General features: G+C 38.5%; 3 protein-coding genes across 3 annotated transcripts; all 3 read right to left on the bottom strand.

The window, feature by feature from the left end:
* Window positions 1-5,501: 5,501 nt before the first annotated feature.
* LOC121514195 (complement C1q-like protein 3) lies at window positions 5,502-7,183 on the bottom strand. The gene is made up of 3 exons (XM_041794297.1): window positions 6,727-7,183; window positions 6,176-6,307; window positions 5,502-5,782 (listed from the first exon to the last, which is right to left on the bottom strand). The coding sequence occupies exons 1-3, from the start codon at window positions 7,073-7,075 to the stop codon at window positions 5,502-5,504; spliced, it is 762 nt and encodes a 253-aa protein (XP_041650231.1). The 5' UTR covers window positions 7,076-7,183.
* Window positions 7,184-12,050: 4,867 nt separating this feature from the next.
* Window positions 12,051-13,848, bottom strand: LOC121513922 (complement C1q-like protein 4). Its single transcript, XM_041793949.1, has 3 exons — window positions 13,533-13,848; window positions 12,965-13,093; window positions 12,051-12,740 (listed from the first exon to the last, which is right to left on the bottom strand). The coding sequence occupies exons 1-3, from the start codon at window positions 13,750-13,752 to the stop codon at window positions 12,460-12,462; spliced, it is 630 nt and encodes a 209-aa protein (XP_041649883.1). The 5' UTR covers window positions 13,753-13,848; the 3' UTR covers window positions 12,051-12,459.
* A 7,520-nt stretch (window positions 13,849-21,368) lies between these two features.
* LOC121513963 (complement C1q-like protein 3) lies at window positions 21,369-23,401 on the bottom strand. The gene is made up of 3 exons (XM_041794004.1): window positions 22,960-23,401; window positions 22,409-22,540; window positions 21,369-22,057 (listed from the first exon to the last, which is right to left on the bottom strand). Exons 1-3 carry the CDS (start codon window positions 23,306-23,308, stop codon window positions 21,777-21,779), a joined length of 762 nt encoding a protein of 253 aa, XP_041649938.1. The 5' UTR covers window positions 23,309-23,401; the 3' UTR covers window positions 21,369-21,776.
* Between the last annotated feature and the right edge of the window lie 2,353 nt (window positions 23,402-25,754).

Here is a 25,754-nt window from a genome sequence, read left to right as displayed (position 1 = left end):
GTCGCAGTTCCTAGAATGAATCGTTTGTGTTTATAGAAAAATGAAGGGCCAAAATGATTCTAATAAATTTGTACAATTTATGGAATTTTTATGAAATAAGGAACAAAGGGGGCTGAAATTATTAGTCAGAACAATTCTCATTAAAATGTGATTAAATATAGAAAAATGGTTTCAAATATAAACTATAAAATCAGAGATAGGTCCCTGATTAAACATGCCCTTCTGATCAAGGCTGATCCTGTCATCAGAGATCAATACCACCTCCACGTACCAGCAGCCAGTGAACCTCTGACATGGTGGAGAACCGCCAACAGAAAACACAGTTCATCACGGATCAGACCCTCAGGTTAACTTTGGTTCATGAGGATCCTGATGTTTCAGAGCTGAGCTACAAAGAGCTGAGGGTACAGCACACTGCTCACTCTGTTATCAGGGCCCTAGCACTGCCTGGGTGTGAGGACCTCATCAGGGCCAGAGCACCGGTCTGGGTGTGAGGACCTCATCAGGATTACAGCACCAGAGCTGAGGCCCTACGAGCCACTGTTGCTGAGCTAGGCTTAGGGCTAGGGGTAGCTAATTAGGGATAGAGCTTTACAGTGATGAACAATGGAGTCGACCTCCTCTTGGTTGAAATATAACTTTAAAGAGATATGAACTTCATCAAACACAGAAATATGAAACCAAAGACAAAGACAGCCCATCTTTAGATTTGGCTGCTAATGATGTACACTGGATCTTTAGGTCTTTACTGATGGATGGTTTTAGGCAGAATAATCCCCCTCTAAGAACAATAAAACAGCCTGTATGGTCACTGTTTAATATTTAGTGCTATAGAGGAGTAAAATGATGTTTCAGTCCTTTAAACCAGGGCTTCTCAACATTGGAGTCAGGACCCCATTAGGGTCGAGACACTGAGAGGGGGTCTCCAGATGCCTTAAAAAAAACTACAAATGTTTTTTAAATTACACTGTTGCAACTTTACACCAATTTTGCCAAATTTTAACACATTTTTGCCACTTGAAACCCATTTTTTCTCAATTTTTAAACCCTTTCCACCACTTTTTTTTCTGCCTGTTTTTGCCACTTCTAAACCAAATCTTAACCCTCTCCGCCTATTGTTAGCTCTGTTGACCATTATTGCCACTATTAACCCCTATTTACCACTTTTTATGCCACACTTCACTCTTTGACATGCCTATTTTTGCCAGTTTAACCCATTTCTTCCAATTTCTGCCTCAGCTAACCCTTTTTTGCCCATTTATATCAATTTTTCAGCCCATTTCACCAAATTTCCACCTATTTTTGGCACTTTAACGCCATTTCAGTCACTTTTTAATCTCCTTTTATCACTTAACATGCTTGTTTTTGCAACTTCAACCCATTTTTGCCATTTTTTCTTTTGTTATTTTTGCCACCTTTATCTAATTTTTGGCACTTCTAACCCATTTCTGCTACTTTTGAAATCCAATTTCACCACCTTTTCCACTATTTTTGTTCCCATTATTTACCCATTTAAGCTTTTTTAACTCTGTTTTTAACAACAGGATGTAAATTTTTTAAGAGGCCTTGTCTCCACATGACTATTCTATAATGTTCATGGCTGTTGGACCACCTTCAGGTGCAGCGGGGGTCCCCGGTCTCAGGCTGAAAAGGTTGAGAACCCCTGCTCTATGCCACATATTTAGCAGGAAATTTACAACACATAACAGTCCCTTGTAAACACTATATTTTATAATCGTTTTAATATATTAAAAAGCACAATAAGAGTAAAAGAGTATAGAAGTATCATTCATGTTATATTGCTATGGCAGCCTGTCTTCTGCCATGTTGTGTTATGGTTAATTAATCCTGATAACAATAGTTAAATAATCTAACCATTAAATAAGGAGAATGTAGCTATAAATGCGTTTAAGCAAAAAACTTCTGATATTAAAAAGATTTTATTAACAGTGCTTCAAGGAAAAACAACACAGCCACAACCGTTTGAGGTTTATAAAAATGTGTTCATACAAAAAAGCAAAAGGTAAAAAAACAGAGGAGAATAAGTCCAAAAAAGTAGAAATGTAACTACTGATAAGCAGGAAGGTTAAAGTCTCTCTCTAACTTTTCTGGCATCATTAATAAATGCTGATGAGTGATGAAGGGATTCTGCAGTACCGCCTTCAGCCACCAGATGGCAGCAGTAGTCTATGAAAGATGATGATCTCAGCTCTCTGTTCTCTGGCAGATAGAAAATATGACTACATATTCACTAACACACATCTCTGTGTCTGTGGACACTACATGATCATTATTTGTGTATAATATCTATAACAAAATATTTTTTCCAGAATAAGTTGATGTCTATAGAAGCCCATTCCTGCCAAACAAAAAACAGAAAAAAAAAGAAAATGTGAAAATAAGGCATTTATTTAAAAAAGTAAATCCTGAGTCATAATTTTAAGATAAAAGTGTCAGAATTGTGGGATAGAAAGGAAAAATTATGAGACAAAAATTCAAAATTACAAGTTACAAAGTCCGGATCATGGGATAAAGACATGGCAATGGCAATAAAATTAAGTTAAAGTGGGGAAATGGTCAAATAGCAGCAAAGAAATTGCAAAAACTGGCTGAAAGTTGGCAAAAATATCCCCCCTAAAAATAGAAAAATTGGCAAAATTGATTATATAATAAGTTACAGGTGGCAAAAATGGTTAAAAAAAACAGTAAAATGTGGCAACAATAGGAAAAAGAGGCATTCAATGGCAAAGGCAGCGTAAATGTGCAAGAAGGGGCAAAAAACTGGAAAAGTGGTGGAAAAAATGAAAATAGCAGAAAGATAAACAAAACAAAAACTGGTTAAAAATGAAAACAAAAAAAGATAACAATGAGTAACAGGTGGAAAAATTGGTCAAAAAGAAAAAATGTGGAAAGAATGAGACTAAAATGGGCAAAAGTGGCAAAATGGTCAAAAACTTGCAAAGACGGGAAAAAAATGGTGAAAATCTGCAAAATGGGGAGAAAAAGTGGCGTTATATGGAGAAAGGCAGCTGAAATGGTGAGAAGGGGCAAAACATGGCAATTAAGTGGAAAAAATTGTAAATAGCAAAAAGCAGGACAAAAAGGGAAAAGCTGGTGAAAATGGGCAAAATAAAATAAGTAGCAATTTGGGCTTAAAAATCTGGAAAAATGGATTAGAAGTGGCTAAAAAGGGGGAAAATTGCAAATAAGAACGATGGAAATATACAAACAAAAACATAAAGGTTGAAAATTTAAACCAACTGTACAAGAGTGGGAAACAAACTGATCAATGTGACTGGCAATGGATAGTTTCTGAGGTTAAAGTTGACCTTTTTAAGGTTTTCTGGAGGTAAAATATTTCAAATGAAGACATAAAAGAGCCACAAATCATCACAAAAGAGCCACATGTTGAGTATCACTGCCTCAGACCTCCACAAGACATTAGCCGGATCCCAAGTCTCTTACTGGTCGGTCCTGGGTCCTAGGGGTACGCTCGAACCAGAAATAGTTTCTGATCCGCCATCTTAAAGACCGTCCCAAAGACCCTTACGTGGTTTTAAGACCCAAGCCATGAGACCGAGGACTGAGGTTTGAACACCAATGAGCAGAGACACATGAGAGCAGGCTTCCCAGAACTCTTTGTGCTCAAAGACACGCCCCCTTAGTGGATACCATTCTCTGATTGGACGATGTCAGAGAAACTTCACAGCAGCAGCAGAGATAAACAATGGAGCAGAAACAGAATTTATAACAGATGATAAACGACTCAACGGACTCTAAACAGAACATAAACATCAGAAGTTTTAAAAGGCTGAATAACTGATGGGCTGGGATTTAAAAAAGTGTTTGAAATAACCATTTATAGTGAAAATATATTTAATAAAATCAATAATAAAGAGTGAATCAGTATTGAGCTAAAATTTTGATTTGTTTTCTGGTTCACTGTCAAACATAAAACATGTTAAAGCTCATAAAATCAAATAAATAAGATCTTCCCTTTCCCACCAAACACCAACATCATTTAGACGTTTTTTTCTACATTCGGTCCGTCATAACCTTAATTTAGTCAAAAGATAGCCGGGCAGTTGATCCGTGATTTGTCCGTCTGCTTTAGTCCAAACTGAGTCCAATAATAGTCGTTTAAAATATGACCATAATACAGCCACATCTTTATAGAGACGTCTTTTCAACAACCTGGAAATTACATTTTTTAACCATTTACTTTTCTATTGAATCTAGACGTTGTTTGGACAGAGTGGAGATGTTTTTTAACTTCTTTACAACTAATATTTGCTGGGTGTTATAGTCGTCTATTTAGTAGTAATTTCTGTTTATTAGATTGTGAAGAGAATTAAAGTCAGACAGCAGCAGTCTGTCAGGAAGAAACACGTTTAAATCATTGTAGGGTCAATAAAGTTTCAGTCTGATGTTAGTGAGCGTCAGGTTTGATCATTAGCCTTCACACTGAATAATTAGGATAATAAATAACTTTATAATAAAGCATTTGCTGGTACAAAAGGTTTGCATATATATATTTTATATACTGCAGGTTTCTCTTCATGCAGGTGTTTTCTGATCCCACACTGAGACCAAACACTAAACGTGGGTATTTGTTTAGAATAAATACAGTACAAATTATGCAGACACAGCTGTTTCTGCCTCCTGACAGCTGATTGATGATCAGCTGATTGATGATCAGCTGATTGATGATCAGCTGACACTGTCATCACAAACTGATGTCACTTCAACTGACGCTGCAGAGAGAAGGACGTCCCATGGACTGTTAAACATCGGTCCTTTGGCTTCAGTCTTCTGCATCGATTCCTCCGGTCTCTCCATGAGTCTCTGGTGGGACTAAGAATCATTTGTGAATTTTTCCAGATAACACTTCTGCTAACAGACGGGTCTGTGGTAGTACTGGTTTGATGATTTAATCATTACTCAGAATCGCCTCTTTATTTCAGGGGGGTGTAGAGGGGGCATATCAGAGGGCCTCACTTTGACCACAGGGGGCCTGAAATGTTCATGGATTTGAGGCCAGAAAATGTCTGGAGTAAACCCTGATGACCACCAATGAAACACGGTGAGAGTAAAGAGAATTTGAAGTAAACTTTATTGAAAGGTGAACATGATGGAAAGATTGACAATCCCAGAGTTAGTCTCATGTTGTCATCTTGGAATATCAATGCTAAATCAGTGTATGAACAATATTAATCAGGTTTTACTGAAGACAAAAACATTGAAATGCAAAGAAAACATGGACATGGTTAATCCTGTGGGGAGGGTCAGGTAAGATTAAGGTACAGAGGAGCTGTTGATGTTTGAGCAGTTTTTACATTTTTATTTCTTTCAAAATATCCTGTTGACTTCACATCAGACTTCAGCATCACAGAGAATAAAGAGGTGATATTACTGCTAATCTTCATGTAAAACTTTCTATATTATAATCAACTAAGTACTCTCATCAAACAGAATGATGATAGATTGGATCAGTGTCAATCTCACATTTGAGAGACCAAAAAACCACTAAAAGTTGTATAGTAGCTGCCTCCATAAATGTGTGAATTTTCACCCATTCTCACATACACCTGGTCTCCTCGCTTCAGCTGAAGAAACACAGCATTTCCTCCACTATCATAACTTTCTGTTTTTGAACTGTTCTCCCAAATAAAGACTATCTGAACTGAGTTCTTGTAGAGCATCAGAAAGGCTTTATGTGTACTGTTGGCATTATAAAAGAAGGTGAAGTAATAAACACCTGCCACAGGAGCGGTGAAGATACCTGGGAGAAAGAGAGAATATTAGAACCCCCCATGGCAGCACAGGAAGCATAGATCAATAAATGCATAGATGAACTGAGAGACAAACATCAGCTGGGAAATTTCCTGCTGAGTCTGACCATCAGAATAAATAGAACCTGATCCAGCTGCTCAAACTTTGGCAGTTTCCACCCCTGATAGTGATCCAGGAAAAAACACCTGGCCAACTGAGTTTCTCTGAGTCTTACCTGAGTTTCTCTGAGTCTTACCTGAGTTTCTCTGAGTCTTACCTGAGTTTCTCTGAGTCTTACCTGAGTTTCTCTGAGTCTTACCTGAGTTTCTCTGAGTCTTACCTGAGTATCTCTGAGTCTTACCTGAGTATCTCTGAGTCTTACCTGAGTGTCTCTGAGTCTTACCTGTGGCTGAATTGTAGGCGTTCCCGATGTTTGTTTTCACCGTTTTGTAGATTAAAGTTGTGCGGGTGTTAAAAGGTCCGAAGTTTTCGGCGTTTCCTCCCAATGCTGCACTGAAGGCCACTCTGGTTGTTTCTTCAAAGAAAGTATTACAACTATGTTAGTTTGTGATGGAGAAATTAAATGTTATTTAAAAAAGGAACCAACCAATATGTTTGTGTCATCATGACCAAAAGTCTTCAAAGGTCAAATGTCAGTTATAATATGTCATGCTGGGTGCCTTTCAATGAACTTCAGTATACTTCATGATAACCCTCCTGTTAACCCTCACTCTAAAAGACAGACCTCTGGTTGGTTTCAGCTCGTCACTTCAAATTTATTTTGTGATAGTTTTGATGATTCTAAATTGACAAAACTCTGTTTTTTTGCTTTTTTTACATGAGAAACTTCAAGATTTTTTAAAATCAAAATAACATTTTCACACACCCAAACACAAAACCTTGATATGTTTTTAGTGAACACGCTATGACAGAATGAATAAATCTCAACTTTACCCTTGTTCATCAGTCCACGAATCTGATTTTCACTGTTCCGTAGCCGAGATTCACTGGCCTTGAGTTTGGTTTCAGTTGCCTGGAGTTTGGTTTCACTGGCCTGCAGCCTGGATTCAGTTGCCTGGAGTTTGGTTTCACTGGCCTGCAGCCTTGATTCAGTTGCCTGGAGTTTGGTTTCACTGTCATCCATTCTGGTTTTCATAGCGTCAAGTATTTCAGACATGGCATTAACCTTTCTCAGGAGCTCACACATGTCAGTCCAACACCCTCCTGATTCAAAAACTCTTACAGCAGTATTCTGATCCTGAGCCAAAGCCAAGCCACAGAATAACAAAACAAACCAAATCATGTTGAAATGATCTTCAGGTTAGTCAGAATAAAACTCGACTCACAGTTATCTGTCACTGACTGATCTGATTCCTCTGACCACTGGACTAGCTCTTATTCGTGGTCTGATAAAGTTTAACATGCCCTGACCTCGCCCACGCTCTGATCAAGGCTGATGCTATCATCCAAGAGCAATACCACCTCCACATACTGGCAGCCAGTGAACCTTTGCCATGGCAGAGAACCGCCAACAGAAAACACATTTCATCACGGATCAGACCCTCAGGTTGACTTTGGTTCATGTGGATCCTGATGTTTCAGAGCTGAGCTATAAAGAGCTGAAGGTACAGCACACTGCTCACTCTGTTATCAGGGCCCCTCTACTTTTACCTAGTGTTAGAAACACTGAAGTTGTAATTGCATGACAGCCCAGTCTGTTTAGAGGAAAATGGTAATATACTTCATACATTAGAGTTTTATTTGACAGGGATTGGTGGTCTAACAACACACCCTCTTTTACATGTGTAATACACACATGGACAAAGTTGTTGGTACCCCTCTGTTAATGAAAGAAAAACCCATAATGGTCTCAGAAATAACTTGAATCTGACAAAAGTGATAATAAATAAAAATTCAATGAAAATTAACCAATGAAAATAAGACATTGCTTTTAAATTGTGGTTCAACAGAATTATTTTAAAAAACAAACTCATGAAACAGGCCTGGACAAAAATGATGGTACCCCTAGAAAAGACTGAAAATAATGTGACCATAGGGACATGTTCAACCAAGGTGTGTCCTCTTATTAGCATCACAGGTGTCTACAAACTTGTAATCAGTCAGTCGGCCTATTTAAAGGGTGACAAGTAGTCACTGTGCTGTTTGGTGACATGGTGTGTACCACACTAAACATGGACCAGAGGAAGCGAAGGAGAGAGTTGTCTCAGGAGATTAGAAAGAAAATTATAGACAAGCATGTTAAAGGTAAAGGCTATAAGACCATCTCCAAGCAGCTTGATGTTCCTGTGACTACAGTTGCACATATTATTCAGAAATTTAAGATCCACGGGACTGTAGCCAACCTCCCTGAACATGGCCGCAGGAGGAAAATTTATGACAAATCGAAGAGACGGATAATAGGAATGGTAACAAAAGAGCCCAGAACAACCTCCAAAGACATTAAAGGTGAACTCCAAGGTCAAGGTACATCAGTGTCAGATCACACCATCCGTCGTTGTTTGAGCCAAAGTGGACTTCGTGGAAGATGACCAAGGAGGACACCACTGTTGAAAACAAATCATAAAAAAGCTAGTAATACCAAAAACAGAGGGGGAGGTCAGACTTGTATTATGTATGGTAAAAAGAGTCATAACCAGAAAAAACTAAGGCACACTGTTTTTGGTATCATGAACTTTTCCTTGAGACCTAAGAGCACCTGTGTTTGATATTTACAAATACGTGAAAGCAGCACTCCTAAGCCATCTTGGCTTTTTTTCATAAAAAAGCCAGACTTGAATTTGCCAAACTGCATGTTGACAAGCCACAAAGCTTCTGGGAGAATGTCTTCTGGACAAACGAGACAAAACTGGAACTTTTTGGCAAGGCACATCAGCTCTATGTTCACAGACGCAAAAATGAAGCATACCAAGAAAAGAACACTGTCCCTACTGTGAAACATGGAGGAGGCTCTGTTATGTTCTGGGGCTGCTTTGCTGCATCTGGCACAGGGTGTCTTGAATCTGTGCAGGGTACAATGAAATCTCAAGACTATCAAGGTATTCTAGAGAGAAATGTGCAGCCCAGTGTCAGAAAGCTTGGTCTCAGTCGCAAGTCATGGGTCTTGCAACAGGATACTGACCCAAAACACACAGCTAAAAACACCCAAGAATGGCTAAGAGCAAAACATTGGACTATTCTGAAGTGGCCTTCTGTAAACCCTGATCTAAATCCTCTTGAACATCTGTAGAAGGAGCTGAAACATGCCGTCTGGAGAAGGCACCCTTCAAACCTGAGCCAACTGGAGCAGTTTGCTCATGAGGAGTGGGCCAAAATACCTGCTGAGAGGTGCAGAAGTCTCACTGAAAGTTACAGAAATCGTTTGTTTGCAGTGATTGCCTCAAAAGGTTGTGCAACAAAATATTAAGTTAAGGGTACCATCATTTTTGTCCAGGCCTGTTTCATGAGTTTGTTTTTTAAAATAATTCTGTTGAACCACAATTTAAAAGCAATGTCTGATTTTCATTGGTTAATTTTCATTGAATTTTTATTTATTATCACTTTTGTCAGATTCAAGTTATTTCTGAGACCATTGTGGGTTTTTCTTTCATTAACAGAGGGATACCAACAATTTTGTTCATGTGTGCATTATTTTCTATATGAATATGCTTTAGAATGTGATGCAAAGTTGTTCAGATTAAGTGAAATATATGAACAGCAGACAGTAGAAATAGGACAATCTGCTTCTCTGAAATGACTTGATATGTACTCTGTATTTAATGATGTGATATTAACATGATAAGATGCAACAAAACCTAAAACTCAAGTTTAACTGTGCAGAATGTTCTTTAAATTTCAGAGAAATGTACAGAAATACTAACCTGACATGCCAGATGGATTTGTTTCACATCCATCTGGGAAAGCTTCAATAGGAAACATTTGGAAAAGGCAGGGGCCTTGAAAAAGCTCAAAGTGTGATTGGATGAATGTTCTGTCACATCTCTACGGGCCAATCAGAGCAACAAAACACGTGAAGCGCTATCAAGCTGCTGCGCAGCTGCCGAGGAATAACGCGAAACATGGAGACTACAGACATGTATGTACTGGACTTTGTCGTTTTGAAAAGAAAACAACTCACTGCTGTTCTTTGTTCATCTTTCGACGAAATATTGTCGTCAAGTTCTGATAAAACTGGCGCTTTAGCAGCATCCACACTAAGCTCTTCCGCCATAATTGCGCCGGCTTCTTGTTGCTGCTTGTTTCTGTCATGACTCAGCACCTGAAAGTACTGCCCTCGCCGCTGATTGGTCCTGTCACTTTCTAACCGGGCCCAAACGGTTCAGATGGGAGCTTTGCAAGATGGACTCACCAGTGAGAAAAACAGAAACAGGCGTATCTGCTTTGCAAGGTTACAGAAATACAGTATATGCTATCAAAAACTGCAGAATTACACTGCTCCTGAAAAGATTAAGAAATAAGTCAGGGATGGAAAATAGTGGTTTAAATTAAACAAAAGGCTGTGTTAGCAAAGACTGGCAATCCACCAAAGGAAGAAGAAAGAAGAAATCCTGGCAGCTTAGAGAAAATACAGGATGAGACAGATATGTACCTGTTATAAAAGTATTGCTATGTTTAAGCTGTTCAGCATACAGACAACGTATGTGAGGAGTAGTGAGATGATCGAACACATGGTTCTGATGCTCACATCTCCATGTCTTTGAGTTTATCTCTCTTTGTTGCCTTTTGAAAGAAGTTTAATGGGAAAACTGGACTGGGTGGAGCTGAAATACAGCAGGAAAGCCATGAGACCGAGGACTGAGGTTTGAACACCAATGAGCAGAGACACTCTTTGTGCTCAAAGACTTAGTGGATACCATTCTCTGATTGGACGATGTCAGAGAAACTTCACAGCAGCAGCAGAGATAAACAATGGAGCAGAAACAGAATTTATAACAGATGATAAACGACTCAACGGACTCTAAACAGAACATAAACATCAGAAGTTTTAAAAGGCTGAATAACTGATGGGCTGGGATTTAAAAAAGTGTTTGAAATAACCATTTATAGTGAAAATATATTTAATAAAATCAATAATAAAGAGTGAATCAGTATTGAGCTAAAATTTTGATTTGTTTTCTGGTTCACTGTCAAACATAAAACATGTTAAAGCTCATAAAATCAAATAAATAAGATCTTCCCTTTCCCACCAAACACCAACATCATTTAGACGTTTTTTCACATTCGGTCCGTCATAACCTTAATTTAGTCAAAAGATAGCTCAGTTGATCCGTGATTTGTCCGTCTGCTTTAGTCCAAACTGAGTCCAATAATAGTCGTTTAAAATATGACCATAATACAGCCACATCTTTATAGAGACGTCTTTTCAACAACCTGGAAATTACATTTTTTAACCATTTACTTTTCTATTGAATCTAGACGTTGTTTGGACAGAGTGGAGATGTTTTTTAACTTCTTTACAACTAATATTTGCTGGGTGGTATAGTAGTCTATTTATTAGTTATCTCTGTTTATTAGATTATGAAGAGAATTAAAGCCAGACAGCAGCAGTCTGTCAGGAAGAAACACATTTTAAATCATAGCATGGTCAATAAAGTTTCAGTCTGATTGTCAGTGAGTGTCAGGTTTGATTATTAGTCTTCTTCACACTGAATAATTAGGATAAGAAATAATTTTATATAAAGCATGATTTTTATATACTGCAGGTTTCTCTTCATGCAGGTTTTCTGATCCCACACTGGGACCAAACACTGTAAATGTAGATATTTGTTTAGAATAAATACTGTACAAATTATGCAGACACAGCTGTTTATGCCTCCTGACAGCTAGTTGGTGATCAGCTGATTGATGATTAGCTGATTAATGATCAGCTGACTGATGATCAGCTGACACTGTCATCACAAACTGACGTCACTTCAACTGACGCTGCAGAGAGAGGACGTCCATGGACTGTTAAACATCGGGTCCTTTGGCTTCAGTCTTCTGCTTCGATTCCTCCGGTCTCTCCATGAGTCTCTGGTGGGACTAAGAATCATTTGTGAATTTTTCCAGATAACACTTCTGCTAACAGACGGGTCTGTGGTAGTACTGGTTTGATGATTTAATCATTACTCAGAATCGCCTCTTTATTTCAGGGGGGTGTAGAGGGGCATATCAGAGGGCCTCACTTTGACCACAGGGGCCTGAAATGTTCATGGATTTGAGGCCAGAAAAACGTCTGGAGTAAACCCTGATGACCACCAATGAAACACGGTGAGAGTAAAGAGAATTTGAAGTAAACTTTATTGAAAGGTGAACATGATGGAAAGATTGACAATCCCAGAGTTAGTCTCATGTTGTCATCTTGGAATATCAATGCTAAATCAGTGTATGAACAATATTAATCAGGTTTTACTGAAGACAAAAACATTGAAATGCAAAGAAAACATGGACATGGTTAATCCTGTGGGGAGGGTCAGGTAAGATTAAGGTACAGAGGAGCTGTTGTTGTTTGAGCAGTTTTTTCATTTTTATTTGATTTCAAAATATCCTGTTGACTTCACATCAGACTTCAGCATCACAGAGAATAAAGAGGTGATATTACTGCTAATCTTCATGTAAAACTTTCTATATTATAATCAACTAAGTACTCTCATCAAACAGAATGATGATAGATTGGATCAGTGTCCAATCTCACATTTGAGAGACCAAAAAACCACTAAAAGTTGTATAGTAGTCGCCTCCATAAACGTGTGAATCTTCCATCATTCTCACATATACCTGGTCTCCCTGCTGCAGCTGAAGAAACACAGCATTTCCTCCATTATCATCACTGTCAGTGTCTGAATTGAGCTCAATAACCGAGATTATTTTCTCTGAGTTCTTGTGGAGCTCCAGGAGAAGTTTTTGGCCCCTATTAGCGTTATAGAAGAAGGTGAAGTAATAAACACCTGCCACAGGAGCGGTGAAGATACCTGGGAGAAAGAGAGAATATTAGAACCCCCATGGCAGCACAGGAAGCATAGATCAATAAATGCATAGATGAACTGAGAGAAAAAAAATCAGTTGAGTATGAGTCCTGATAAGTATGACCATCAAAAACGTAGAACTTGATCCAGCTGCTCAAACTTTGGTAGTTACTACCCATAAGTGGTCCATGAAAAAACCACACGGCCAACTGAGTATCTCTGAGTCTTACCTGTGGCTGAATTGTAGGCGTTCCCGATGTTTGTTGTCACTGTTTTGTAGATTAAAGTTGTGTCGGTGTGAAAAGGTCCGAAGTTTCCAGTTCCTCCCAGTGCTGCACTGAAGGCCACTCTGGTTGTTTCTTCAAAGAAAGAATTACAACTATGTTAGTTTGTGATGGAGAAATTAAATGTTATTTAAAAAAGGAACCAACCAATATGTTTGTGTCATCATGACCAAAAGTCTTCAAAGGTCAAATGTCAGTTATAATATGTCATGCTGGGTGCCTTTCAATGAACTTCAGTATACTTCATGATAACCCTCCTGTTAACCCTCACTCTAAAAGACAGACCTCTGGTTGGTTTCAGCTCGTCACTTCAAATACATTCAATGATAGTTTTGATGATTCTAAAAGACAAAACGCTTTTTTTTTTTTTGCTGTTCCTACATGAGAAACTTCAACATTTTTTTTAAATCAAAATAAGATTTTCACACACCAAAACACAAAACCTTGATATGTTTTTAGTGTCTGTGAACACGCTAGAACACGCTATGACAGAATAAATAAATCTCCACTTTACCTTTGTTCATCAGTCCACGAATCTGATTTTCACTCTCCCTCAGCTTGGTTTCACTGTCACTCATTCTGGTTTTTAAAGCGTTAAGTGTTTCAGACATGGCATTGAGCATTTTCCCAAGCTCACAAATGTCAGTCAAACACTGCCCTGAATCAGTGCTTAAACCAGTAGTCTGATCCTGAGCCAAAGCCAATCCACAGAACAACAAAACAAACCAAATCATGTTGAAATGATCTTCAGGTTAGTCAGAATAAAACTCCACTCACAGTTATCTGTCACTGACTGATCTGATTCCTCTGACCACTGGACTAGCTCTTATAGTGGTCTGATAAATTTCAACATGCCCTTCTGATCAAGGCTGATCCTGTCATCAGAGATCAATACCACCTCCACTTACCGGCAGCCAGTGAACCTCTGACATGGTGGAGAACCGCCAGAAAACACAGTTCATCACGGATCAGACCCTCAGGTTGACTTTGGTTCATGAAGATCCTGATGTTTCAGAGCTGAGCTACAAAGAGCTGAAGATACAGCACACTGCTCACTCTGTTATCAGGGCCCTAGCACCAGCCTGGGTGTGAGGACCTGATTAGGACTACAGCACCAGTCTGGGTGTGAGGACCTGATTAGGACTACAGCACCAGTCTGGGTGTGAGGACCTGATTAGGACTACAGCACCAGTCTGGGTGTGAGGACCTGATTAGGACTACAGCACCAGTCTGGGTGTGAGGACCTGATTAGGACTACAGCACCAGTCTGGGTGTGAGGACCTAATTAGGACTACAGCACCAGTCTGGGTGTGAGGACCTGATTAGGACTACAGCACCAGTCTGGGTGTGAGGACCTGATTAGGACTACAGCACCAGTCTGGGTGTGAGGACCTAATTAGACTACAGCACCAGTCTGGGTGTGAGGACCTGATTAGGACTACAGCACCAGTCTGGGTGTGAGGACCTGATTAGGACTACAGCACCAGTCTGGGTGTGAGGACCTGATTAGGACTACAGCACCAGTCTGGGTGTGAGGACCTGATTAGGACTACAGCACCAGTCTGGGTGTGAGGACCTGATTAGGACTACAGCACCAGTCTGGGTGTGAGGACCTGATTAGGACTACAGCACCAGTCTGGGTGTGAGGACCTGATTAGGACTACAGCACCAGTCTGGGTGTGTTAGTTAGTGAAGTTTATTTTGAACATGTTAAAAGCATAATGATGAAAAATGGTCTTGTTCCTACAGAAGACACGTACAAATTCTGAAGAGAGATGAAACAAAACAATTACAAGAACACTTAATGATCAGGAATACATGTTGGGAAAGGAGTGGGAAGAAGTGCAAACTTATTTAATCCCACCCCTTCTTAATACATTATAACAGTTCAGATTGATTTCTACAATAATATCATTCTACACAATATAGATAAGCTACCCAGAGCAACAAGCTTTAAGTTGTGCCAAAAATCTTTCTGATTCAAGATTTGACCTCTTATGAGCTTCTTTGTACAAAAATAGAACTGTTTATTAATCTGTAACAAAAACAATCACAGATAGAGTTATCTGTATCAAATGATAATAAATATTTTACCCCATTCAAACATGTTTAAACAACCAAGAGATGATATTTAGGGAATTTAAACAGGTATTTACAGAGAAATACAACACAAACTACACTTAACCTTAAGATAAACAAGAAAGAATAAATAAGAAAACAGGTAAATAAGCTGTAAGCTGTAAACCCTGTCCTCCTCCCTGTACCTGGTGAAAATCAGCCCCTTATATTGCTTTTTGAACTGATTTATGTTTGGACATTCCTTTAGCTCCACATTCAGACTGTTCCATCGTCTCACACCACAAACAGAAATACTAAAACTTTTTCTCGCTGTGCACACAGTCCTTGTTTTAAAATGAAAATTTCCCCTTAAATTAGAAGCCCCTTCTCTTTCAGTGAACAATTTTTGAATATTTTGTGGTATTGAATTATTTGTTTGCTTTGAATAGTATTGAGGCTGTTTGAAATTCTACAAGATATGTAAATTGGAGTAATTTTGAGTGTAAGAAAAGTGAATTGGTGTGATCCTGACATCCAGCTTTATGTATGATCCGTATAGCTCTCTTCTGCAGAATGAATAATGAATGTGTTGTACTTTTGTAATTATTGCCCCAAACCTCAGCACAGTTATTCAGATATGGTAAAACTTGACAACAGTAGAGAATGTGGAGTGATTTGTGATCTAAAACCTGTTGGTCTCTGTTTATTATTGCTGTGCTTCTTGACACTTTAGGCTGTACGTGTTTACGATGTGATTTCCAGTTGATTTGTTCGTCTATTTTCACCCTGAGAAATCAAAAACAGGAATACAAATCACTAGAACGATTCCAGGTTTACAATTCTAACATAAAGATTTAACTCACTAAAGATTCCAAGTTGATCCTTCCATAACTGGGAGAAAATTCACTAAACATCCCCTCCCAGAAATTATTCTAAATAAAAATTATTTACTGAAAGTTTTCTAAGAATTAAATTCCAAAACCAGAACAACATTCAAAAGTAACAATCCAAAACTGTGATTCCACTCAAAGACAAAAACATATAGTCATACAGATTAAGGTTAACACAAACCTTCTAAACAGACCAGGATGTAACATTACACACCAGGGTTAGGCTAGGTGACACACACCCTCAGGATGGACGAGTGACTAGAAATGGCACAGGTCAACGGCCGAGTGCTGTCAGTTCTCTCTGTCTTGGTCGCAGTTCCTAGAATGAATCGTTTGTGTTTATAGAAAAATGAAGGGCCAAAATGATTCTAATAAATTTGTACAATTTATGGAATTTTTATGAAATAAGGAACAAAGGGGGCTGAAATTATTAGTCAGAACAATTCTCATTAAAATGTGATTAAATATAGAAAAATGGTTTCAAATATAAACTATAAAATCAGAGATAGGTCCCTGATTAAACATGCCCTTCTGATCAAGGCTGATCCTGTCATCAGAGATCAATACCACCTCCACGTACCAGCAGCCAGTGAACCTCTGACATGGTGGAGAACCGCCAACAGAAAACACAGTTCATCACGGATCAGACCCTCAGGTTAACTTTGGTTCATGAGGATCCTGATGTTTCAGAGCTGAGCTACAAAGAGCTGAGGGTACAGCACACTGCTCACTCTGTTATCAGGGCCCTAGCACCGGCCTGGGTGTGAGGACCTCATCAGGGCCAGAGCACCGGTCTGGGTGTGAGGACCTCATCAGGATTACAGCACCAGAGCTGAGGCCCTACGAGCCACTGTTGCTGAGCTAGGCTTAGGGCTAGGGGTAGCTAATTAGGGATAGAGCTTTACAGTGATGAACAATGGAGTCGACCTCCTCTTGGTTGAAATATAACTTTAAAGAGATATGAACTTCATCAAACACAGAAATATGAAACCAAAGACAAAGACAGCCCATCTTTAGATTTGGCTGCTAATGATGTACACTGGATCTTTAGGTCTTTACTGATGGATGGTTTTAGGCAGAATAATCCCCCTCTAAGAACAATAAAACAGCCTGTATGGTCACTGTTTAATATTTAGTGCTATAGAGGAGTAAAATGATGTTTCAGTCCTTTAAACCAGGGCTTCTCAACATTGGAGTCGGGACCACATTGGGGGTCGCAAGACACTGAGATGGGGTCTCCAGATGCCTTAAAAACTCAAAATATTTTTAAGTTTACACTTTTGCTACTTACCACCAATTTTGCCAGATTTTAACACATTTTTGCCAATTAAAACCCATTTTTTTCTCAATTTTTAAACCCTTTTCAACACTTTTTTTCTGCCTGTTTTTGCCACTTTTGAACCAAATCTTTCCACACTCCTCCCATTGTTGGCTCTGTTGTCCAATTATTGCCACTATTTACCCCTCTTTACCCTTTTTACGCCACATTTCACAATTTGATTTGCCCATTTTTGCCAGTTTACCCATATCTTCCTATTTCTGCCTCAACTAACCCTATTTTGACAGTTAATATCAATTTTTCATCACATTTCACTAAATTTCCACCTATTTTTGGCACTTCAATGCCATTTCTGTCACTTTTAATTTCATTCTACCACTTAATATGCCTGTTTTTGTCACTTGAACCTATTTTTTTTTTTTTTTTTACCAATTTTTAGTTTATTTTTTGCCACTTTTATCTAATTTTTGGCACTTCTACCCCATTTCTGCTACTTTTAAAATCCAATTTCACCACCTTTTCCACTATTTTTTTTATTGTTTACCCATTTTAGCTATTTTAACTCTGTTTTTAACAACAGGATGTAAATTTTTTAAGAGGCCTTGTCTCCACATGACTATTCTATAATGTTCATGGCTGTTGGACCACCTTCAGGTGCAGCGGGGTCCCGGTCTCAGGCTGAAAAGGTTGAGAACCCTGCTCTATGCCACATATTTAGCAGGAAATTTACAACACATAACAGTCCCTTGTAAACACTATATTTTATAATCGTTTTAATATATTAAAAGCACAATAAGAGTAAAAGAGTATAGAAGTATCATTCATGTTATATTGCTATGGCAGCCTGTCTTCTGCCATGTTGTGTTATGGTTAATTAATCCTGATAACAATAGTTAAATAATCTAACCATTAAATAAGGAGAATGTAGCTATAAATGCGTGTAAGCAAAAACTTCTGATATTAAAAAGATTTTATTAACAGTGCTTCAAGGAAAAACAACACAGCCACAACCGTTTGAGGTTTATAAAAATGTGTTCATACAAAAAAGCAAAAGGTAAAAAAAACAGAGGAGAATAAGTCCAAAAAAGTAGAAATGTAACTACTGATAAGCACTTTTACTGATAAGCACTATTACTTTTCTGGCATCATTAATAAATGCTGATGAGTGATGAAGGGATTCTGCAGTACCGCCTTCAGCCACCAGATGGCAGCAGTAGTCTATGAAAGATGATGATCTCAGCTCTCTGTTCTCTGGCAGATAGAAAATATGACTACATATTCACTAACACACATCTCTGTGTCTGTGGACACTACATGATCATTATTTGTGTATAATATCTATAACAAAATATTTTTTCCAGAATAAGTTGATGTCTATAGAAGCCCATTCCTGCCAAACAAAAAACAGAAAAAAAGAAAATGTGAAAATAAGGCATTTATTTAAAAAGTAAATCCTGAGTCATAATTTTAAGATAAAAGTGTCAGAATTGTGGGATAGAAAGGAAAAATTATGAGACAAAATTCAAAATTACAAGTTACAAAGTCCGGATCATGGGATAAAGACATGGCAATGGCAATAAAATTAATTTAACGTGGTGAAATGGTCAAATAGCAGCAAAGAAATGGCAAAAAATGGCTGAAAGTTGGCAAAAATATCCCCCCTAAAAATAGAAAAATTGGCAAAATTGATTATAAAATAAGTTACAGGTGGCAAAAATGGTTAAAAAAAACAGTAAAATGTGGCAACAATAGGAAAAAGAGGCATTCAATGGCAAAAGGCAGCGTAAATGTGCAAGAAGGGGCAAAAAACTGGAAAAGTGGTGGAAAAAATGAAAATAGCAGAAAGATAAACAAAACAAAAACTGGTTAAAAATGAAAACAAAAAAAGATAACAATAAGTAACAGGTGGAAAAATTGGTCAAAAAGAAAAAATGTGGAAAGAATGAGACTAAAATGGGCAAAAGTGGCAAAATGGTCAAAAACTTGCAAAGACGGGAAAAAAATGGTGAAAATCTGCAAAAATGGGGAGAAAAAGTGGCGTTATATGGAGAAAGGCAGCTGAAATGGTGAGAAGGGGCAAAACATGGCAAAAAAGTGGAAAAAATTGTAGATAGCAAAAAGCAGGACAAAAAGGGAAAAGCTGGTGAAAATGGGCAAAATAAAATAAGTAGCAATTTGGGCTTAAAAATCTGGAAAAATGGATTAGAAGTGGCTAAAAAGGGGGAAAATTGCAAATAAGAACGATGGAAATATACAAACAAAAACATAAAGGTTGAAAATTTAAACCAACTGTACAAGAGTGGGAAACAAACTGATCAATGTGACTGGCAATGGATAGTTTCTGAGGTTAAAGTTGACCTTTTTAAGGTTTTCTGGAGGTAAAATATTTCAAATGAAGACATAAAGAGCCACAAATCATCACAAAAGAGCCACATGTTGAGTATCACTGCCTCAGACCTCCACAAGACATTAGCCGGATCCCAAGTCTCTTACTGGTCGGTCCTGGGTCCTAGGGGTACGCTCGAACCAGAAATAGTTTCTGATCCGCCATCTTAAAGACCGTCCCAAAGACCCTTACGTGGTTTTAAGACCCAAGCCATGAGACCGAGGACTGAGGTTTGAACACCAATGAGCAGAGACACATGAGAGCAGGCTTCCCAGAACTCTTTGTGCTCAAAGACACGCCCCCTTAGTGGATACCATTCTCTGATTGGACGATGTCAGAGAAACTTCACAGCAGCAGCAGAGATAAACAATGGAGCAGAAACAGAATTTATAACAGATGATAAACGACTCAACGGACTCTAAACAGAACATAAACATCAGAAGTTTTAAAAGGCTGAATAACTGATGGGCTGGGATTTAAAAAAGTGTTTGAAATAACCATTTATAGTGAAAATATATTTAATAAAATCAATAATAAAGAGTGAATCAGTATTGAGCTAAAATTTTGATTTGTTTTCTGGTTCACTGTCAAACATAAAACATGTTAAAGCTCATAAAATCAAATAAATAAGATCTTCCCTTTCCCACCAAACACCAACATCATTTAGACGTTTTTTTCTACATTCGGTCCGTCATAACCTTAATTTAGTCAAAAGATAGCTGGGCAGTTGATCCGTGATTTGTCCGTCTGCTTTAGTCCAAACTGAGTCCAATAATAGTCGTTTAAAATATGACCATAATACAGCCACATCTTTATAGAGACGTCTTTTCAACAACCTGGAAATTACATTTTTTAACCATTTACTTTTCTATTGAATCTAGACGTTGTTTGGACAGAGTGGAGATGTTTTTTAACTTCTTTACAACTAATATTTGCTGGGTGTTATAGTCGTCTATTTAGTAGTAATTTCTGTTTATTAGATTGTGAAGAGAATTAAAGTCAGACAGCAGCAGTCTGTCAGGAAGAAACACGTTTAAATCATTGTAGGGTCAATAAAGTTTCAGTCTGATGTTAGTGAGCGTCAGGTTTGATCATTAGCCTTCACACTGAATAATTAGGATAATAAATAACTTTATAATAAAGCATTTGCTGGTACAAAAGGTTTGCATATATATATTTTATATACTGCAGGTTTCTCTTCATGCAGGTGTTTTCTGATCCCACACTGAGACCAAACACTAAACGTGGGTATTTGTTTAGAATAAATACAGTACAAATTATGCAGACACAGCTGTTTCTGCCTCCTGACAGCTGATTGATGATCAGCTGATTGATGATCAGCTGATTGATGATCAGCTGACACTGTCATCACAAACTGATGTCACTTCAACTGACGCTGCAGAGAGAAGGACGTCCCATGGACTGTTAAACATCGGTCCTTTGGCTTCAGTCTTCTGCTTCGATTCCTCCGGTCTCTCCATGAGTCTCTGGTGGGACTAAGAATCATTTGTGAATTTTTCCAGATAACACTTCTGCTAACAGACGGGTCTGTGGTAGTACTGGTTTGATGATTTAATCATTACTCAGAATCGCCTCTTTATTTCAGGGGGGTGTAGAGGGGGCATATCAGAGGGCCTCACTTTGACCACAGGGGGCCTGAAATGTTCATGGATTTGAGGCCAGAAAAATGTCTGGAGTAAACCCTGATGACCACCAATGAAACACGGTGAGAGTAAAGAGAATTTGAAGTAAACTTTATTGAAAGGTGAACATGATGGAAAGATTGACAATCCCAGAGTTAGTCTCATGTTGTCATCTTGGAATATCAATGCTAAATCAGTGTATGAACAATATTAATCAGGTTTTACTGAAGACAAAAACATTGAAATGCAAAGAAAACATGGACATGGTTAATCCTGTGGGGAGGGTCAGGTAAGATTAAGGTACAGAGGAGCTGTTGATGTTTGAGCAGTTTTTACATTTTTATTTCTTTCAAAATATCCTGTTGACTTCACATCAGACTTCAGCATCACAGAGAATAAAGAGGTGATATTACTGCTAATCTTCATGTAAAACTTTCTATATTATAATCAACTAAGTACTCTCATCAAACAGAATGATGATAGATTGGATCAGTGTCCAATCTCACATTTGAGAGACCAAAAAACCACTAAAAGTTGTATAGTAGCTGCCTCCATAAATGTGTGAATTTTCACCCATTCTCACATACACCTGGTCTCCTCGCTTCAGCTGAAGAAACACAGCATTTCCTCCACTATCATAACTTTCTGTTTTTGAACTGTTCTCCCAAATAAAGACTATCTGAACTGAGTTCTTGTAGAGCATCAGAAAGGCTTTATGTGTACTGTTGGCATTATAAAAGAAGGTGAAGTAATAAACACCTGCCACAGGAGCGGTGAAGATACCTGGGAGAAAGAGAGAATATTAGAACCCCCCATGGCAGCACAGGAAGCATAGATCAATAAATGCATAGATGAACTGAGAGAAAAACATCAGCTGGGAAATTTCCTGCTGAGTCTGACCATCAGAATAAATAGAACCTGATCCAGCTGCTCAAACTTTGGCAGTTTCCACCCCTGATAGTGATCCAGGAAAAAACACCTGGCCAACTGAGTTTCTCTGAGTCTTACCTGAGTTTCTCTGAGTCTTACCTGAGTTTCTCTGAGTCTTACCTGAGTTTCTCTGAGTCTTACCTGAGTTTCTCTGAGTCTTACCTGAGTTTCTCTGAGTCTTACCTGAGTGTCTCTGAGTCTTACCTGTGGCTGAATTGTAGGCGTTCCCGATGTTTGTTTTCACCGTTTTGTAGATTAAAGTTGTGCGGGTGTTAAAAGGTCCGAAGTTTTCGGCGTTTCCTCCCAATGCTGCACTGAAGGCCACTCTGGTTGTTTCTTCAAAGAAAGTATTACAACTATGTTAGTTTGTGATGGAGAAATTAAATGTTATTTAAAAAAGGAACCAACCAATATGTTTGTGTCATCATGACCAAAAGTCTTCAAAGGTCAAATGTCAGTTATAATATGTCATGCTGGGTGCCTTTCAATGAACTTCAGTATACTTCATGATAACCCTCCTGTTAACCCTCACTCTAAAAGACAGACCTCTGGTTGGTTTCAGCTCGTCACTTCAAATTTATTTTGTGATAGTTTTGATGATTCTAAATTGACAAAACTCTGTTTTTTTGCTTTTTTTACATGAGAAACTTCAAGATTTTTTAAAATCAAAATAACATTTTCACACACCCAAACACAAAACCTTGATATGTTTTTAGTGAACACGCTATGACAGAATGAATAAATCTCAACTTTACCCTTGTTCATCAGTCCACGAATCTGATTTTCACTGTTCCGTAGCCGAGATTCACTGGCCTTGAGTTTGGTTTCAGTTGCCTGGAGTTTGGTTTCACTGGCCTGCAGCCTGGATTCAGTTGCCTGGAGTTTGGTTTCACTGGCCTGCAGCCTTGATTCAGTTGCCTGGAGTTTGGTTTCACTGTCATCCATTCTGGTTTTCATAGCGTCAAGTATTTCAGACATGGCATTAACCTTTCTCAGGAGCTCACACATGTCAGTCCAACACCCTCCTGATTCAAAAACTCTTACAGCAGTATTCTGATCCTGAGCCAAAGCCAAGCCACAGAATAACAAAACAAACCAAATCATGTTGAAATGATCTTCAGGTTAGTCAGAATAAAACTCGACTCACAGTTATCTGTCACTGACTGATCTGATTCCTCTGACCACTGGACTAGCTCTTATTCGTGGTCTGATAAAGTTTAACATGCCCTGACCTCGCCACGCTCTGATCAAGGCTGATGCTATCATCCAAGAGCAATACCACCTCCACATACTGGCAGCCAGTGAACCTTTGCCATGGCAGAGAACCGCCAACAGAAAACACATTTCATCACGGATCAGACCCTCAGGTTGACTTTGGTTCATGTGGATCCTGATGTTTCAGAGCTGAGCTATAAAGAGCTGAAGGTACAGCACACTGCTCACTCTGTTATCAGGGCCCCTCTACTTTTACCTAGTGTTAGAAACACTGAAGTTGTAATTGCATGACAGCCCAGTCTGTTTAGAGGAAAATGGTAATATACTTCATACATTAGAGTTTTATTTGACAGGGATTGGTGGTCTAACAACACACCCTCTTTTACATGTGTAATACACACATGGACAAAGTTGTTGGTACCCCTCTGTTAATGAAAGGAAAACCCACAATGGTCACAGAAATAAGTTGAATCTGACAAAAGTGATAATAAATGAAACTTCAGTGAAAATTAACCAATGAAAATCAGACATTGCTTTTGAACTGTGGTTCAACAGAATTATTTTAAAAAACAAACTCATGAAACAGGCCTGGACAAAAGTGATGGTACCCCAAGAAAAGATTAAAAATAATGTGACCATAGGGACATGTTCAACCAAGGTGTGTCCTCTAATTAGCATCACAGGTGTCTACAAACTTGTAATCAGTCGGCCTATTTAAAGGGTGACAAGTAGTCACTGTGCTGTTTGGTGACATGGTGTGTACCACACTAAACTTGGACCAGAGGAAGCAAAAGAGAGAGTTGTCTCAGGAGATTAGAAAGAAAATTATAGACAAACATGTTAAAGGTAAAGGCTATAAGACCATCTCCAAGCAGCTTGATGTTCCTGTGACTACAGTTGCACATATTATTCAGAAATTTAAGATCCACGGGACTGTAGCCAACCTCCCTGAACATGGCCGCAGGAGGAAAATTTATGACAAATCGAAGAGACGGATAATAGGAATGGTAACAAAAGAGCCCAGAACAACCTCCAAAGACATTAAAGGTGAACTCCAAGGTCAAGGTACATCAGTGTCAGATCACACCATCCGTCGTTGTTTGAGCCAAAGTGGACTTCGTGGAAGATGACCAAGGAGGACACCACTGTTGAAAACAAATCATAAAAAAGCTAGTAATACCAAAAACAGAGGGGGAGGTCAGACTTGTATTATGTATGGTAAAAAGAGTCATAACCAGAAAAAACTAAGGCACACTGTTTTTGGTATCATGAACTTTTCCTTGAGACCTAAGAGCACCTGTGTTTGATATTTACAAATACGTGAAAGCAGCACTCCTAAGCCATCTTGGCTTTTTTTCATAAAAAAGCCAGACTTGAATTTGCCAAACTGCATGTTGACAAGCCACAAAGCTTCTGGGAGAATGTCTTCTGGACAAACGAGACAAAACTGGAACTTTTTGGCAAGGCACATCAGCTCTATGTTCACAGACGCAAAAATGAAGCATACCAAGAAAAGAACACTGTCCCTACTGTGAAACATGGAGGAGGCTCTGTTATGTTCTGGGGCTGCTTTGCTGCATCTGGCACAGGGTGTCTTGAATCTGTGCAGGGTACAATGAAATCTCAAGACTATCAAGGTATTCTAGAGAGAAATGTGCAGCCCAGTGTCAGAAAGCTTGGTCTCAGTCGCAAGTCATGGGTCTTGCAACAGGATACTGACCCAAAACACACAGCTAAAAACACCCAAGAATGGCTAAGAGCAAAACATTGGACTATTCTGAAGTGGCCTTCTGTAAACCCTGATCTAAATCCTCTTGAACATCTGTAGAAGGAGCTGAAACATGCCGTCTGGAGATGGCACTTCAAACCTGAGCCAACTGGAGCAGTTTGCTCATGAGGAGTGGGCCAAAATACCTGCTGAGAGGTGCAGAAGTCTCACTGAAAGTTACAGAAATCGTTTGTTTGCAGTGATTGCCTCAAAAGGTTGTGCAACAAAATATTAAGTTAAGGGTACCATCATTTTTGTCCAGGCCTGTTTCATGAGTTTGTTTTTTAAAATAATTCTGTTGAACCACAATTTAAAAGCAATGTCTGATTTTCATTGGTTAATTTTCATTGAATTTTTATTTATTATCACTTTTGTCAGATTCAAGTTATTTCTGAGACCATTGTGGGTTTTTCTTTCATTAACAGAGGGATACCAACAATTTTGTTCATGTGTGCATTATTTTCTATATGAATATGCTTTAGAATGTGATGCAAAGTTGTTCAGATTAAGTGAAATATATGAACAGCAGACAGTAGAAATAGGACAATCTGCTTCTCTGAAATGACT

Source organism: Cheilinus undulatus, linkage group 8 (genome assembly GCF_018320785.1).
Source record: "Cheilinus undulatus linkage group 8, ASM1832078v1, whole genome shotgun sequence".
In the NCBI taxonomy this organism is placed as follows: domain Eukaryota; kingdom Metazoa; phylum Chordata; class Actinopteri; order Labriformes; family Labridae; genus Cheilinus; species Cheilinus undulatus.
This window is presented reverse-complemented; position numbering and strand designations above follow the sequence as displayed.